General features: G+C 36.1%; 1 protein-coding gene and 1 pseudogene across 3 annotated transcripts; both read right to left on the reverse strand.

Moving 5' to 3' along the window:
* Positions 1-330: 330 nt before the first annotated feature.
* LOC140988806 (cellulose synthase-like protein D2) lies at positions 331-6627 on the reverse strand. 3 transcript variants are annotated; one of them, XM_073457877.1, is made up of 4 exons: positions 6305-6627; positions 4191-5084; positions 2708-3515; positions 331-2260 (listed from the first exon to the last, which is right to left on the reverse strand). In XM_073457877.1, exons 2-4 carry the CDS (start codon positions 5081-5083, stop codon positions 509-511), a joined length of 3453 nt encoding a protein of 1150 aa, XP_073313978.1. In that variant the 5' UTR covers position 5084; positions 6305-6627; the 3' UTR covers positions 331-508. The 3 variants fall into 3 exon arrangements, with proteins under 3 accessions (XP_073313978.1, XP_073313977.1, XP_073313976.1); XM_073457876.1 differs by having other exon boundaries at positions 6299-6627; XM_073457875.1 differs by lacking the exon at positions 6305-6627 and adding an exon at positions 5571-5768.
* A 10142-nt stretch (positions 6628-16769) lies between these two features.
* The window catches only part of LOC140988423 (uncharacterized), a 28537-nt pseudogene continuing 26390 nt past the window's right edge, over positions 16770-18916 (reverse strand).

The following is an 18916-nucleotide window of genomic DNA, read 5'->3' on the forward strand; positions in this document are numbered from 1 at the left end:
ATACTTAACTCACTAGACTGAATCCAGATACGTGAAATTTTTAGCATCATCAATATTTATTAATTTCATCGTCAAATCCGTTGGTTTCTTTTATATTTAAAGCTCAAGATAATTTATTCATTCGAATAAAATTCGAACTCATCCGAGTTTGAGCTCAAATACCGAAGTAACCATCAGTCGAGATCAAATTCCGGTGACATTTCATCGAGTCGAGCTTGAATAAACCCATCCCGACAGTACCAACCTTGAAAAGGCAACTCATAAATCCCCTTATCATTATCATACAAATGCCAACAGTCGTCCAGTCCTAACATCTGAAATATGCTCAAATAAACAAAAAAAATAAAAATTAATGAATAAAAGTTGACTCTACATAAAATCCCTAAGAATCACAAAAGAATGTATACTTTGTCTTTGCCTCAAGGCTTGGAGTACAGACCATACAAAACAAAATAAATGATAACATCTCCTGACCGATGGTCCAGACGATTTTAGTCTCCCTAAGAACTCATGGAAACTGAAAAGACCCTCCGATTTCGTTACTCCCGGCCGGTGGAGAAATCGCAACCCAGAGAAGAGAAATTGTGATCGCTATAAGTCCTGACCAGACAAACACGATAGTCGGTGTCCGACCTCTTCGTCCCATCAACCCTTTAGCGAATGGATACAAATGAGCTAAAACCCAGAAGCTAAAGAAAACGCCCCCAAGCAAACGGCTCCACTGTGGGATGGCACTGTAAATCGTCCTGCTAACGCCCACCGCAATAGCAATCAAGTTTGTTATCATGATAGTAATGGGGGGAATCATTAGAGACGACCATTTTAAGATATAAAGATCAGCAAAGTCATCGTCATTGTCATCTCCAACGGATTTTGATGTCAGTGTGAATGAAATTTCGATTCCAGCCACCACCTTCAGTAGCCCTTGTAGAACAGCAGCAAGATGAGCACTTGTTCCTCCGATCAACCAGAATTGCTCATTCCTCCACCAGTCTTCGAGATTTATACCGGACCACTTGATTTCGAGCACAGCTAACATGCAGAGAGTTAAGGTAATTACAAGAAGGTAAGTCAAGAATGTGACGTTTAGAGTCTGGACAATGAATTGACCGGAGAAGAGTGACAATGCTGGGAGGAAACAGTAGACAATCAGAAACAAGGATGTAAACGGATAGATGCCCACATTAAGATAAGCCACCCTTTGTAGAAGTTTCATCTTAGGACTAGCTAGAAATGCATTATTTCGTGAAAAGAAGATCTCAACTGAACCTGTGGCCCATCGAAGCACTTGATGAAGCCTGTCTGTCAGGTTAATAGGTGCAGTTCCACGAAAAGCGTCCCTCTTGGTGACGCAATATATAGACTTCCACCCTCGGTTGTGCATGCGGTATCCTGTCACCACATCTTCTGTCACTGAGCCGTAAATCCACCCCACCCGATTGCCCCATTCGGTTTTGTCTTCATACCAACAGGAGATGACACTGATAGCCTCTGCAACAGTGGATGCATCAAGAAGTTCTCTTGGAATTGTTAGAGCACCAGGAGGTCGTCCATTCTTCACAGCAGGATGATCTGCGAGTGGTCTGCCTTGAAATTCTGCAACTGGAATGGAATCGATCAGGAAACTCGAGTTACCAAACCTTTTAGAGAAAAGAGAAGGATTCATTTCCTCATCATCAGGATCCCCCATTCTAAGTGCTCGGTGTTCCTCGGGTGCGGAAGAAATCGATGCACTTTTCTTCCGACGAGCGAAACAACAGCTGCAACAGCCAGAATGATCTTTTGATCGAGGCGGGTCAAAGCCATAAAGTGCAGTCCGTCGAAAGAGGCACCCAGTGCCTACATAAACAGGACCCTGAAGCCCATCTAGAGCACGCATGTTGACATCAAAGAATACTGTATTGTGATTTGCATAACGGTCGGATGGATCTATTCCCTCAAATCTTTGAGGAAACTGAACATAGCAAAGTCGGTCTCCGCCGCGGTCCATCATAAAACACATGCCTTCTTTCATTGCCTGAGAGTTGTAGATGTAATGATCACAATCAAGATTTAATATAAAGGGGCCATTGGACATAATTGCTGAGGCTCGAACCAATGCATTCATGGCCCCAGCTTTCTTATTGTGATCGTAGCCAGGTCGTTTTTCCCGAGAAACGTACACTAGCAAGGGGAGTCGGATATCTACTCCAGTAAAATCAAGTGGACTGCTGTCTTCAGTGCCGTGTAGAGGTTCGTCGCTTGGAGGTTTCAGCATTACCTGCAATTTACATAGCCCAAACAACATCAAGACCAGTAAGAACTACCAGGTCAAATATCTTGTGCGGTAAAACAAGCAGGAAAACTATTAAGCTATTGCTTCAGAAGTCGTAAAAGGATAAATAAAACGAACCCTTAATTTGTTCCAAAAATCAAACACAGATCCACACTCTACACATGATGATGTCACAAGGTGGATCAGTTTTACAAGGAACAGTGAGATTCAAGATTGACTGACCAAAATTATTGACAAAGTGCACAATAAAGCACAAGTAAAATACTGAAAATGCTCTGACCAAGTACAGAAAACAAATGAAGGAAAGTATTTCTCAAAAGAAAAGAGGGTCATCGGGAAGAACTAAGGGATTCCAGACTAACAATTGATACCTCCACCTGATAAAGATAATTAGTCAAAGCTTTTAACATCCACCAGGTTTTTTAAAATTACCTGTATGATTCCAGCATGGTCACCTTTAGAGTGTTCGGGAGCAGAAACCATCCAGGTGCCTGGCCAATGTGTCCCGTCTGCCATCCATGTTGCTCTAGAGGCCTTCAAGGGTTCCATTAGTTCATCATCAGTGGCCTCTCTCCGAAGCTTCATGGCCTTGATTTCTTCTCTTGCGTTATAAGCATCTGAGCGACGACGAATTGAATCAGGAAGTCCATTGATTCTAACCTTGAACTCATCATACTCACGTTTAACCCTTCTACGATCCTTCACAAAATCCGGAAGCACCTTGTTCTTAAAAGGGTCTTTTTTCAAGGAGAAATAAGATTCAGGATTCCTGGGTTCAATATCATGTTTCCGACAAAATGGCACCCATAAATTAGCGAAACTTGCAGCTTCAGCCATAGCCTCAAATGTCAGGAGGGCACCTCCATCATCAGAAACATAGCAAGAAAGCTTCTCAACAGGATAATCCGCTGCAAGAATGGACAAAATAGTGTTTGCTGTAACAAGTGGCGGTTCCTTTTCGGGATCAGCTGTGGAAACAAAAATATCTACTCCTGGAAGATCAGATTTTCCGGTGGGATTAGCAGGACTTGGATTTTCAAATTTTTCTTTCAAAACGTTAAGATCAGTAGCACGATTAACAGGGCAGAGCTTAGGAAGCTGATCAAGCAACCATGAGAAGGCAAACCAAATCTCACAGATAACTGACATCAACCACAGCCATCTCGCATCCTCGTTGGGGTTGCTGACTCTCCAATGAAGAAATAATCCAAGAACAGCCATACGTACAAAAATCAAGAGTCTGAAATTGTATAGTTAAAGGAGATTCTTGTCAGTCTTTATCACGCTAAAAATTCAAACAATACAGACGAGCTAATTCACTACATTAAGAATAACAAAAGAACATCTAGAGGAGAAAGTTTCCAAAAAAAAATTTAAAAAGTAATTGGTAAATTTAATTCATATGGACCAGACAAATACACACAAACAGAATGGATACGTTTACAATATTTTAGACATCATCAAGACATCAACACAATCCTTCGAAGTCGAAGACATGTACAAACAAAACTTCATATAACCCATAAACTAAATTTTTTAACTGCTTTTTTAATGCAACACATTTTCATAATAGACATTCCCATAACCACATCATCAGCAGATTAGTCTACCAAAGCATCAGCACACATTATTTTTCATCGTAAATATTTTGATATGAATCCTTAGCACAGTGAAAGCAATAACGACTCAACAGGTAAGTCCTGCTAAATGACACTTGGCCAACTTTTAAAATTTCACAATCTTCCCAATATTTACATCACCTTCGTATTTACCTCCATTGTACCAACCTAATTATTAATTATTTACCTTCAAATGCTCACTCTACATCAGATTCAGATATCAATCTGATTTTTTCCAAACAAAACAGAATCGCAATAGTAACAGCATTAACAAGAATAAAAGGAAACATTGTTACCGATATGGACTGAGTACACCAGCTGGTATCTTCAATTTACGAGTGAGTGGCCTCCATGGCTTGTTAAGAAGTTCAGGAGGCTCACCAGACTCACTTTTGTCATCCACAAATCCTCCATCCTTTGGCCAAATGGCATTGCCGTACCCATAAGTTCCCTTAGTCTCAAACAACCATCGATTATTATCAAACTCCACCCCTGTTTGGCTCCTCGCCAACCCCGATTGGCTCCTCATCATTGCTGATCTGTTGGCCGATTTCATCAATGACAACCTCCTCTCCATCTTTGACATGCCAACATTTGACGGAAGAGGCAATGGCTGACCAGGTTCCACTGAGCTTGTAGGAATTTCAGTATTCTTATACGGTTCTTTACATCCCGGACAGATCCCATCAGCAGTCTTCACTGAGTCAATGAAACAATCTCTACAAATCTTGAAATCACATTCACATGGAAGAAGATCTTCGCCCCTCTCATCACTCATGACTTTCCCATCACAGCCAGGAATCGAACATGAGGAACCTTTTGTACCAGCCATCTGTGGATGGTTAGTTTCGGATTCAATCACCTTATCCATCAAGTGTGCACGGGTAACACTTTTATACCCACCAGTAAACAAAGAACTTGATACATACTGTTCCTCAACCCTTTGTGATATCGGAGGATGATCCACCACCCTCATTGACATTGCCGGATCCATAGGCTGATTATCAGGTGTAGGTGGTATATGTACTGTATACTCCGAGAATTCAACACCGCTCATCTCACTATCAAGACTATCCCTCGACAAGTTGACATATCGACCTGATGATGTCCTCCTCGAAAAGGTCACAGTTGGGGGAATTGGACCCCTCCCAGTATTTGGATCAGAAGGTTTGAAGGATCTTCCTGCCATTCTACCGATATCAACAGAAAATCTTTTACTTGTTAACAAAACCTGAAACTCAAAAGAAAATCATAAAACAAAGAGGGAGTCTATTAATTCGATAGAAAATTTAGAAAAACAGTAATTGTTTCACAAGAATTCGAATTCAAATTCAAAAGTATTTATTCTTATTTTGCTAAAGCACACTTTTCGAGAAGCCCCATAAATTTTCAGTTTTGCATAACTTTATCTTTAACAGAAAAGATCAAGTAAAAGACAGAATGGTAAATGGTACTGTAACTTGAAATGAGATTAAAATATATTCTTTTTATGCAAAGTCGTCTACTTCTTTTAGACAAAAGGAATAAAGAGCTACTGCTTTTAAGGCCAAATTTCAAATCCGCTCCACTATTCTAAAGAAAAAATATACATAAACTAATTAAGACTACAGGAATAAGCACCTATAATCTTCAAAAAGTGGAATACAGATGAACGTCACCAAGATCACACACCATACCTTCCGAAGATCTAAACTTTCAAAGAATCCCAACAAATCTTGAAACCAAAAAACGTCTTCGAACAATGAAAATCAATTGAAAAATTCCAATCAGACCATGGCCGACATATATAAGATAATCAGAAAACGGGTATGGAGATAAAGGATCAATAGCTTCCCATCTACTACTCAGGCTCCCAATGCTTAAATAAAAGAGACCTGTCCATATAAAATCAAAGACACGGCCTCCCAAAGACGTGTAAGAAACTATAAAAAAAAAAAAAACAAAAAGTAATTTAATAACTCGTACGTTCACACACATACAAATGGTAAGCTACAATATAAAAATTACAATATAAAAATAATAATTACAACGGTAATACCAAAGGTATCGGACAAGGTCTATATCGTCTTCTCATACAAACATTTTCTTACACGCTAATGTCATCAAAACAACTATTAAATTAAAAATATACATATTTACGTCTTTGTTATTGGCAAAAAGCATTGATGAATTCAAAATCCAACCCAAGACTAGGTAGCAATGATAAACTAGCAACTCGTCACCAAACATAATTTACCAACAAAGCCGACCAACTGAAGAAGAAATCGTCAAAGCACATTTCAGTACCCGACTAGCATTTTTGTACATAATAAATACCAAGTCAAAAAAATTTGTGCATCAACCACATCGTCACTAAAAACTGGATTAACAAACACAAAGATCTGAGCATTCCAGTTGAATCTACCTTGACTAAAGAATATTTAGACAAATGGGCTATAGTAATTCAGCACAAAACCAATTTTCCTCCCTTGATTTGGGCAGTGTATGCTAAAAAAACTCGAAACCCAGATGGGTTTTTCCGAAAGAATCTGTAACAATGAGGATGGACGGCGGATTTGTATTCTGCTGTTGAGTGCTGTGAATCTTAAAGTACAATGTAAGGAAAAATTTTACTTTGGATTTTGTATAAAAACAATAATTAAAACTGTGTGTTGATAGAAGAGTAGAAGACGAGACGGCGAAGATTAAGGTGACGGACAAGAGAAGAAATATAATACGCGGATATAGGGTTTTTCTTCTTTTTTCACGATTATTATGGGAGGAATATTATAAATTATATATTTAAGTTATTTCCAAAACAAATCAATACGATAAAAAAAATTAAAAATAAAATAGGTTATATTATAATTTTCTATATTTTCTTAAATTTTGTTTAGCTTTCACATCGATTTTTCTCAGTAGTTTTAATTAGGGGTGTTCATTGATCGGTTCGGTTTTCGATTTTTTATTTCGGTTTTTTCTGTTTTCGGTTTTAGAAATATATAATCCGATATCCGAACCATTTTTCTTCGGTTCGGTTTTCTACCAAAACGGTTCGGTTTTTTCGGTCGGTTAATTCGGTTTTGGTATAATTATTTAAATTAATAATATAAATATATTGTAAAATATAATATGTTAACTTTCTACATGTTTTCTTAGTAAAATATTTAAATATAATATCTAAATCAATTAAACAAACAACAATCAACTAAAAATTATTCAAAATGATTTTTCATTATTCATTAAATATCATATCAAAATATATAATATAAATAAAAAATTATTAATTTAATGAAATTTCGGTTTGTTCGGTTTGTTCGATTTTGACATATATAATCCGAAACCGAACCAAATAAACTTCGGTTTTAACATTTATATCCGGATTATAAAATTCGATTTTCTGGTCGGTTCGGTGTTCGGTTTTTTTCGGTTTGAATTTTCGGTTTTATTCGAAGTTTGAACACCCCTAGTTTTAATAGCTATTATAATTTTTTTTATTATGATTTACTATAATTTTATTATAAATAAATGATTTCTAGTGATTAAATTATTATGTCTATGCAATGCTTGCCCAAATAGCTAGTACAGATAATTTTCTTGCCAAATTATCATTTTTAGTCTATGAAGAATCAAGTATAACCATATTAAATTTTTTTTTTTTTACTTTAAAATATGCGTATATAGGAGCATGAATTTGTAGTTATTTGCTATTTTTGAATAATTCATGTTCAAATTTTAATCCGGAATTTCAAGGATATTTTAATAAATTACATGTGATACAATTAGTAAGCTAAATATTGATTTTGGGATACAAGTGGTATTCTGAACTGGCTGTGAACTGGCTGCAATATAACTGCAGGTTCTCTCTGTTAGTCTGCCTTAGCCGAAAGACTTGACTTTGTTCAAACTCTTTTGAGAGCGACTCTAATTTGACATAGTTGCAGTACTTTTGCTTGATATCTTTTCACATCATTTTTACGCACTCAAAATATAACAAAAGTTTAAAATTTTTGTTTCGATATTCAAAACATTCATTGGATTTCGTGTGAATCTAAAAATTCATAAGGTGTTTAGAATGATTAGATTTTGCGTATATAACACAACACTAACTCCAAACTATTTTGGTTTTTAAACGGATATAGTCTTTATTGTATATCAATTCAAACCGATCTGCCGCATTTGATCGTCAAATTAAGTCCACAATAGGAGACTGAATTTCTTGTTTGGATCGCACTAGAGATCACAAACAATTTATGTGTTGATACTTAGACACCCGAATATGTGATGGGCAAAAGTCGAATTGAGATGAAGGAGAGATTTTGTTGTGTATTTTTGTGTCTTGTGTTGTGTGTTATTTGTTATAAATATTTGATAACATATTTATTAAAATACACAATTCATGTGTCACTAGGATTCCTAATCCTAGTGTCCTTGTTACTCTTAATTTTTATTTGATTATATCATATATTAATCAAGTTTTGATAATACATGATATATTTATATACTCACCTTTATATCTCTATATGAAATATATATTAATACATTTATAAATGCACATATGCTATATGCATAGACATATGATTTAAAATTAAATAACTATTATTTAATTTCATTGATTAACTTATTAGAAACAAGCAGTTCCACTTTCTTTACTCAATTAGAAATTAAACTAACTTTCACTTGTTTTATCCTATGTAATCAACATATAAACTCTTTTATAAGCATTCTGTTTGATATCTATCAAACTACAGTTGTCGAATTCAACTTCATGAATTTGACTATCTCAACGGGAATACAGAATCTGATACTTATGTTGAAACGTACACTACTTTTTTTATATATATAAATCATAAACTCGAAAATCACTAATAAAAGTAACTTAACATTTTCATATATCATAATAAATTAACAATTAAAATTTCAAGTGCCCAAAAACCTCTAAATCGTCAACTAACCAAAAATCCTACATCGGTCTTTAAAAAGATCAACTAACAATAAAAAATCCCTAATAAAATCATTAACAATAATCCTTTAAATTTTTTTATCTAACAAGCTAGTGCGAAATATAAATGTCCCTCGGAAGTGTATTGCCACACTCGATCCACTCAAGCGTCAGCGCCTCCTCATATCATCAAATCATGCAACACTCAAACCTATTGAGTCTAATGACTCAGTATGTTCTAAACATGAGTAACAAGTAATATATATATAATCACATGCAATAAAATCATATTTTTATTTAAAATAGCTTTTGAACATAAATAAATCGTGAATCGTAAAATCATTTAATCACAAAGCTTTTAATCATTTATCATTTTGGATGAAGTTTGATCATTGAAAGTGACTAGCTTTTATCCTCTGGTCGACTGATCAGCCTTCAGCTCCACATGGCCCATGGGGGTGGGCACTAGGCTCTGCCATGGAAATACGATTGCCAGGCTCTCTCTGAGGTCTTTTCTTGTAAACGGGCTCCCCCCACAAAATTGTAAGTTCAACGTTCTTTCTTAAAACGGATCCCCCACATATCATATATCATTTTTCACATTCACATCCCTTAAAATATTTTTCCTTTTCTTTTAAAAGTATAAAATATCATAACTTCCAAAAATAGTATTTTAACAGTAAAAATTGCACAGCTTTACCACAAATAATAAAATATCATATTTTAATCAAAGTCATCATTTTAAATCATTTAACATGTGTTATGACCATTCGGGACGCTGTCAAGCTTTTACGTATTACCCAAGTGTAAAATGACCATTTTGCCCATCGACGTAAAATTTCACGATTTGACTTTTTCTTACTTTTAATGACATGAACTTATCCCAAATAATTATTTTAGCTTAAATCTAATTTTTCATAATTTTATTGAGCTTAATTCAAGGTTTTTCATATAATTCGCTAATCAATTATTCGTGAGGCGTTTAAATCTCGAATAAATTCAAAATTTAATATTTTCATCCCAAACTCTAAACATAGACTTTTTATTACCTAAACTACCCTTGTGAGCCATGAGCCACCCCCGTGGACCCATGGTTCGAATTTTATTCATTAATTTCGAGATTTTGACCCTTAAGAGAACCCATCGAGCCATCTTCCTATTTTGTTGAGCCACGATCGAGCCACCTCAAGCCAGACCCTAGCCTACCCATCTCGGTACCCTCTTGACCAACCCTGACCCTTAGAACCAGACCCTAGCTCCTGCACGAGCCCTGCACCGAAGATACAAAGATGCGCGTGTGAGGCTTCTCACACCTAAGACTCCTGGTGCCCTAGGACTCTTCTACTCGAGCCACCACCGAGCCCAACTGACCTTCACCAACCCTGGACCATGCCCAGACCCAACCAAGCCCAGCCCAAGCCCCTGAACCCACGCACGAAGCCTCCTACTCGAAGAACAGCAGCTGCGCGCACTTCCTCTCCAACAACTACGATTTCCTTCTAACTCCAGCCACCACGGGCCACTGTCAACCCAGCCCAAGCTGCGACCCCTCACCACCTCCCTTGGACCCTGTTGGACAAACCGCAAGTCTCCCCTCTCCCGTACCAATCCAAAGCGTGCATAGGGGAAGAGTCCTAGTCCACTAGGACTCTTCCATAGCCACTCCCTCGAACCCTAGTTGCCCTAAGACCCAAACTAGCCCTAGATCACGACCCTGGACAAGCCCTGGCAGTGCACCAGCCCACAAAGCCGAGCTCCTAGCACCCATGCAAAACCCATAAACCCTTGGCTCTACCCTCCAACATGCACAACCCCTTCCCAGCCATGCCCAACCCTCTTTTATTCACTTTTACGACTCTTTTCCGTCCCTTAAACACATATTATTGGCAGCGTGTCTGTTGAATTCATAACGTTTTTCATATAAGCGTAAAATCGTCAAAGTTTTGAAAATAATCATTCTACCGTAAAAATAATCAAACGTCTATATTTTTCATGAATAAACAATTAAAGCATGCATATTATGATTTGAATGTCACGTAAAAGGGTTTAGAAAACGTGTCTTTTCGTTTTAGAACGCTCGAATACGTGATTGTCGGCGAGGAAGGACGAACGAGCGACAAAGAATCCTAGATTTTCTCCCTTTTTAATTCTCAAAAATATGTGTGTGTATGTGAGTGTGTATTTTCAGCTGCAATATGGTGTCAAAAAGACTTAGGTATCTTATTTATAGATTTAATTTTGCATGATAATGGGCTTTGGTTTTGGGCTTCCAAGTATAGGAGCCATTGGGCCTACTCAATTTAGTTAAAGTGGACCCAATAACTCTTATTTAATTAAAACTTAAATGTTTATAAAATTAGTTTCCAAAAATAATATTTTTGATATTTTAAAAACTCCTCGTTTGCCCAAAACCGGCTTCCAAGATAAAATCAAGCTCAACTCGTAAAATAACTCGAACTCAAACATTTTTAGAAAAATTAAATCATTTTTATTCATATTAAGAAGCCTTGAAAATATTTAGTGAAAAATATGTATTCTTGTCTTGGTCGTCTCTGGTCTCCTTTCCCCTGCCTATTATCTAATATTTGGGTAAAATCCTTCAATTTCATGAAATCATGTCATATAATAATTTAATTATGCAATCATACCTTTAATCATATGCATCAAGTAAGCATTTAAAATCAATTAAATAAAACAATTAAGCAATTCAAGCAATTTGCATGCATGTGGTTTACGTAGGTTTGGTTTTTCGGACGCTACATATGTGACCCTCAATAGTTCATGGTTGCAACTAGTTGCGGGTTCACATCCCCATGTGATTTAAAATAACATTTATTCTTATTAGAGCTTATCTGATGTGATTTAAAATAACATTTATTCTTATTAGAGCTTATCTTAATTAGGCTCATTTTTTTCATTAATCCTTTGATCAAGAATGTCAGAACTAATTTTTGATCGCACCCATCGGATCATGGTAAGAACGTCTAATAAAATCGCTCCATGATCCCTTAGGTATCACTGATAGTGTCTATAAGAACCTTAAGTTATTGTTAGCGTATAGTACGGTCCCTTCAACTCATATTTCCCTATCGAATCTGCAACCACTAGTATATCGAGAGTTGTGTATGAATTCGATAACGATGTTATGTATCTTTGAATAATAATAGTGAAATGACATTTGCAGCTGAGATTCCTCACACCATCATCAGATCACATAAGATATCTTCATTCTTAAGCAAAGGTGAATTCCCGAACTACAATGCATTTGTTCCTACGTATTGTGAAACTACACCCAACCTCACCACCTTATGACCTTTAATAGAGTCAGTAAACAGATCAAAGTGCATGCTAGTACGTGGAGCCTCTACGTTGTCCCGGGTCTAAGGACTAATTGTTAACCATAACCAAGCTATTCCACTTGATAAATGATAACTACTTGGATAGTGCGATGGAGGATTGTTCAGTACATCATAATATGATTACTCATCTCTATGAATGGACATCTCTATGTCCTTACCAATGAAACATGGCGTTTACATCACAGATGTTAGTATCAAGCTCGAGCGACTTTTAAACCAAGCATACAACATATCTTTTAATGTTAACGTTTCATCATAAAATTCCGTAAAAATTTAAAATAATTATATTAACATATAAAACACCATTCATGACACAGCCATGACGTTTACTATTTTCTAGGTGTAAAATTATCGTTTTACCCCTAGACGTAAAATTTCATGATTTTGACTTTTTCTTATTTCCGTTGACTCTAGACTATCCCAAATAATTATTTAAGTTTAGATAAATTTTCTCATATTTTTATTTAGCTTAAATCCAGGGCTATTTAATTATTCTTTAATTGTTAATTCGCAAAGCGTTTAATTCTCGAATTAATTCAAAATTTAATATAAAATTTCCAAATTTTAAACATTAAATTTGTATTACTCAATCTACCCTTGTGACCCATGGACCACCCCCGTGGACCCACGGTTCGAGCCTTAAGCATTAAAACCACATTTTCGAAACCTAAGCTAAAACCCTCGAGCCAACTTACATTTTCCACGAGCCGTGCCTGAGCCACCCCGAGCCAACTCCTGACCAGACCCTCTAGGACCCTTTGGACCCACTGGACCAACCCTAGCTTGCTGCAGCCCCTGGTGTGAAGGACCTGAGCCGCACGACTAGAAGAACAACTAGGAATCTTCGGTAACCATGCTAAGACTCTAACCATCGCGCCAGCCCCTAAGCCAGACCCTCGTGCACCCTCTCAGGACCCTAGAGACCTAGACTAGCCCAGCCTAACCACCCTAGCTGAGCCAAAACTCCATGCGGACGCTGCACAGCCCATGCGATGGCTTGGGAAGATTCCTAGCTTGCTAGGACTCTTTCCCAGCCGATGTGCTCGAGTCCTAGCATGGCTAGGACTACCTCCCTAACCCAACCATGACCCAGCCCAGCCCTGGTCACACCCAAGCCGAGCCATGCAAGGTTTAACCCTTTGACCGAGCCCTTGATACAAAACCATGTTAATTAGGTTCCAGCTTGTTCCAAGTTCGTGTGTAGCTTATTACGTGCATCCTAGGACTCCTCAAATCATGTAAAAAGTTTCCCTTTAGATCCCTAATCATGGCAGCCCCTTCATGTAAACATATAACATGATTTGATGCCAAAAAAAACATTTCAAACCCATGTTTTGCATAAAACGAAAATAATAAAAAGGGAACATGTTTTTTCTTACAAATCATGTTTACATACATATTGTGATGTGATAGATGAGTAAAAGAAGAAATATGGCATGTCTTTGCGTATTTAACGCACGAAAATCCGTTGACGATGCTAAGAACGGCGACGAGAAAACCTCGGCTGAATTCCCTTGAAAAATCGAAGCTTTCCTCTTGGAATATCTCGTGTGTGCAGTGAATTATTGAGAGAAAAAGAGTCCTTGTGGTTTGGGTAGGGGCGTGTACATTAAATAGAAAAGGGGTAGGGTTTGAGCTTAATTATTTGATAAAATAATTAGTGTGCAAGCTTGGGCCCATTAGTAAATTATACTAGGCCTAATAAGCCCAATTGTGCATTTAAAAATTATTTTGTTTAGAAAAATTCGTGAAATTATTAGCCGAGTTGTCAAAACGTTCGTATTTTTGTTGAAAATCGCATACCTATAAAAATTACGTATCGACGTATAAAATAACCTCAAAACTCCTTATTTTCAAAAATAATCAAAAGCATCAACCTTATTTTTATAATTAAAAACAATTATTTAACAAAATTATTTTCCATTTTTCAGCCATCGATCTCCGTTCCTCGATCGCAACTCGAATAACCTTTAAAAATACATTTTAATGCATTCAAGTAGGAAACTATTATAAAATCATATCAAAGTATCAAAATAATCAATTTAGCAATTAAAATAAATTAATTAGCTATTTTCCATTTTCCCTAGATTTGCATGCAGTTAACTGGATTACGTCGTCTTAATTTTGGACCTTACAGTTGTCTTCACATCCATCCGCCATATTTCATAGTCATATCATGCTGCTATGACTAGAAATATCCTGATGGACTTGAACATTGCGACTGGAGAAAAGATTTCTTCATAGTAAACACTTTGTCTTTGACTATATCATTTTGCCACTAATCTTGCTTTGAAGTTCATTATCTTTCCATCCACCCCAAGTTTCCTTTTATAGATCTATTTAATTCCTATGGGAATGATTCTCTCATGTGGATCTACTAAGGACCATAGTTGATTCGAATACATGAAGTCCATCCCGAACTGCATGACTTCGAGCCATTTAGATGAATCGGCATCAGACAATGCTTCTTTGAAGTTTTTTGGATCACATCCAAGAATGAGCTCATCTTAACCTTCTTCAAGAAGCATGATCATCCTCTTAGGCAGCCTTGAGACCCTTTCGGATTTTCTAGGAGCTTGTGTTTCCACAACTAGATGTTGAGGTGTGGGTTCTATTATTTAAGAAGTGGGTGATTCCCGAATATCTTCGAGTTCTATCATCTCGCGTTTTCTATCCAATAGAAATTCATTCTATAAGAATGTGACATTCCTCGAAACAAACATCTTTTTTTTCATTAGGATCATATAAATAATATCCAACAGAATTCTTCGAATATCCCACAAAGTAGTACAAATTGGTTCTACTATCCAATTTGTCTCTGACTGCCTGCTTCACATAAGCAGGACATCCCTATATTCTTAAGAAATAATATTTCAGTGGTTTTCCAATCCATATCTCATATGGAGTTTTGTCTACTGCCTTTGTATGGACTTGATTCAACAATTGTGCCACTGTTTTAAGAGCGAATCCCCAAAGGATGACAAAAATTTAGTGAATCTTATCATAGAGTGAACCATGTCTATCAATGTTTGATTATGACATTCTGACATACCGTGCAACTGGGATGTGGCAGGAAGAGTCTACTGTGAGAGAATCACATTCTCTTTAAAATAGTCTTGAAATTCAGTACTTAAGTATTCTCCACCTCGACCAGATCAAAGTTTTTTAATATTCTTTCCTAACTGTTTCTCTACTTCAACTATGAATTCATTGAACTTTTCAAAGGCTTCATATTTATATCTTATTAATTATGCATATCCATACCTCAAGTAGTCATCAGTCTCGTATTAACACTTAGTGGGCCACACACATCTATATAGATCAAATCTAACAGATCATGTGCATGTTCCACTTTCCCTAAGAAAATGGCTTTGGTTATCTTTCTTTTCAGACATGACTCACATGTCTCTAGAGAATCCATATCTGACGAGTCAAACATGCCCTATCCCACTAGCTCGTGCATCCTTATTGGGGAAATATATCACAGCCTTGTGTGCCACAAGTGTGCTTGATTCAGACTATCTTGCTTTTTTTTATTTGTTGTTGATATCATATTTACTTAGACATGGTTGGTTGGAATATATTTTATTTTTAACTTATATAGATCTTTTTGTATTTTGCATATTCCAATTAAACATCTATTCTTGTAAATATTGCAAACACTTTTAGCAGATAAACAAGAAAATACATCTTTATCAAGTATAGAAATGAAAATAATATTTTTAACCAAATATGGAACATATAAAACAAATCCCAAAAACAACAGAAAGTTATTGTATAATATCAAGCAAAGGTCTCATGTGGCTCTTGTAGCAACTCTTGCTTCATTGCCCATCCTCAGTAAGGTTTTACCTTCTCTTAGCTTTCTACTTCTTGTCGTCACTTGCAAATTATTGTATAGATGAGATCTACATCCAGTATCTAATATCCAAGAAGTTGAATTAATTGAGACATTTATTCCAATATAAAATTTACCATTGCTAGAACCCTTCTGGGCAAAATGTTCTTTGTAATTGCGCTTCCAATGTCTAGGCTTCTTGCAATGGAAGCAATTATCTTCTATTTTATCAGGATTTGTGGGCTCTTTAGAAGTTCTTGGAGCCTGGTTCCTACTTGGTTTGTTTTTCTTTGAAGGAACAGAACATTTCTTTTCCTTCTGTTTTGGGCCTTTCTTTGTCCCCGACGAAGAGTCCACGAGGAAAATATGTTTTTCCTTTTTGATGGTAGCTTCATAACTTTTAAGCATGTTGATCAACTCTTCAAGGCTGGCCTCCAATTTGTTCATATTGAAGTTCACTACAAACCCATCGAACGACGATGACAGCGAAAACAGTAGAATGACAGTGGATAATTCATTCGGAATAACAAGGTCCAAGCCCACCAACTTCTCAATAAGCCCAATCATCCTCACACCATACTCATAAATCTAGGCCCCTTCTCGCAAGCTTGATGTGCCTCAGCGGACGTGTTTGTTCACCATAAAGCTCTTGCATGTGACCGTAAATGTCAGCAGCATTTAAAGCTTTCTCAAATCGCCTCTGCTACTCGTTTGACATATAAGTCAGCATATAGCTCTTAGCTTGTAGATCATGGTCCTACCATTTCTCAAGATTATCAAATTCCTCAGCAGGGGCATTGGCAACGTCCTCTTTTGGAAGAGCTTTTTTGAGCACATATGTTATTTTCTCGTAGTTTAAAACGATTTTTAAGTTTCTCAATCAGTCGTGATAGTTAGGTCTGGTTAGCTTGTTTCGATCGAGTATAATAGATAAAGTATTTCGCGACGACATCTTAGGTATACTGAAATGGAAACAGAATAAACATTAGTTACTATTTTGAAATATTTTGTAAGACATAAAATATGGACATTTTCTTTTATGAATTATCTCCCACTATTTTGACATTTTCACCGCCCTATGATGAAAACGAAAAATCCAATTTCTTTAGTGAGTACGTAAGGCCAAAATGCTAAATTATGATACCGAATAATGTCACCCAATCACAATTCCAAAAGGTAAAGTTCATTTATAACTCCTTGCAACCCTTATGTAATTTTGCCTTTTGTTTAAGGAGTGCCCAATAATATGATCCCCTTCCTCTTTACGTGTCGAACCTGACTAATTAGTGTTGAATCTTAGTGCACGGTCACCATGAGATCCCCCAATAATATGAACCAAAGTCATGGTAGTTTCAAGTAGTTCACATCAAATATGTCAGTGGAAGTAACAACTTTCCGACTTCTAGGCCTCTCAAATAATATGATTCATGCACTGACAGCAGGTAGCATTCATCATGCAACCACCGTTGATGGAAGGCAAGGAAATATTAAACTTTCTTCTAATTTTTCTTTTAATGGCTTGATTTAAATTTTAGATCTTATCCAAAATGAGAAATTTTATTTTAAAAATTTGTCTCATCATTAATTTTAAAATATTGTGTCACGTTTGTTTGTAAGTTTGTCGGATTCATTCAACTCTTATTATTATATTAATAATAACACACATGCTGATTATTTTTAATTCATCTCATTTATTATAAATAAAAGATGATTGATAAATGAGAGCTAATTGATTCATGTGAGCCATATATGGATTCATATCCAAACTTAGGTAAACGCAGGGATGTAAATACAATATTACATAAGCTTCAAATATTTTGCATGTCATCGATTTTCAAAATCTTTTAGAGTATCTGGGCCCACCATCCTCAAATTTTGATCTCTCATTAAATCTAATATTTACATTAAATTTTCATGACTCATAAGGATACAAATTTAGGGGTGGAAACGAGCCATAAACCTGGCCCAATTTTAATAATTATCAAAAAATTAAAATAACATGTAAAATACCCTAACACATACCTAGCAAATTAGTCATGCACTTGATCATTCTTTTATCATCTAATATCAAATATTATATTAAGTTCATAATATCACATATTTTCAACTAATCATTTATCTCGTAAATTATCAATAACCGCCATAACTAATAAGTTAAACAAACACTTATTTAAACAAAATTAATTAATTTATTTTAAAAACAATTTTTTACCATAAACAATTTAAATATCATTCTAATTATTTATTTTGTGAGAAAATTCCATAATTGCATCAAAAATTATTTTCGAGAGTTGATTTGATCAATTTTCATAAAATATCAATTTCGACCAAAAAAATTTGAAACTTTGAAAAAACACCCTAGACTCCCGAAAAAGAGTCCTATTCGGACGGGACTACAAGAGACTATATCGAGGAGCCTACCCGAGCCTTTTACACACTTTCCAAAGAGTTCAGGCACGACGATTGCCCACTGTCCGAACTGTTCAGGTGGCCTGTGCGGCGGTCACACTGCACACAGCCTTGCCCATCCCCTTTAATTTTTTTTTGAAAATTTGCGCAGGCAGTACCCACGCGCGTTGCCCAGAACTTTTCCAGGTAGCCGCGAAAATTATTATTATTTTTTTGAAAAATTAAATTTTAAGGATGGTTATTTTTCAGAAATTTCAAACACAGTTAGTAATAATAAATTCAAGACGATTTAAATAAAACGTCACAAGATTGAGAAAAACATGTCTTTGATACCATTCTTGGAGTACCGTTTTCTCGCACTCAAAGCGCAACGGAAGTTTAAAATTTTTGTTTCGACATTCGAAATGTTCTTCGGGTATCATACGAATTTAAACATCTATAGGGTGTTTAGAATTATTACCTGTTGCGTATATAGCGTTAGCTCCAAACAATTTC

The sequence above is a fragment of the Primulina huaijiensis genome, chromosome 11 (genome assembly GCF_012295235.1).
Source record: "Primulina huaijiensis isolate GDHJ02 chromosome 11, ASM1229523v2, whole genome shotgun sequence".
Taxonomy (NCBI): domain Eukaryota; kingdom Viridiplantae; phylum Streptophyta; class Magnoliopsida; order Lamiales; family Gesneriaceae; genus Primulina; species Primulina huaijiensis.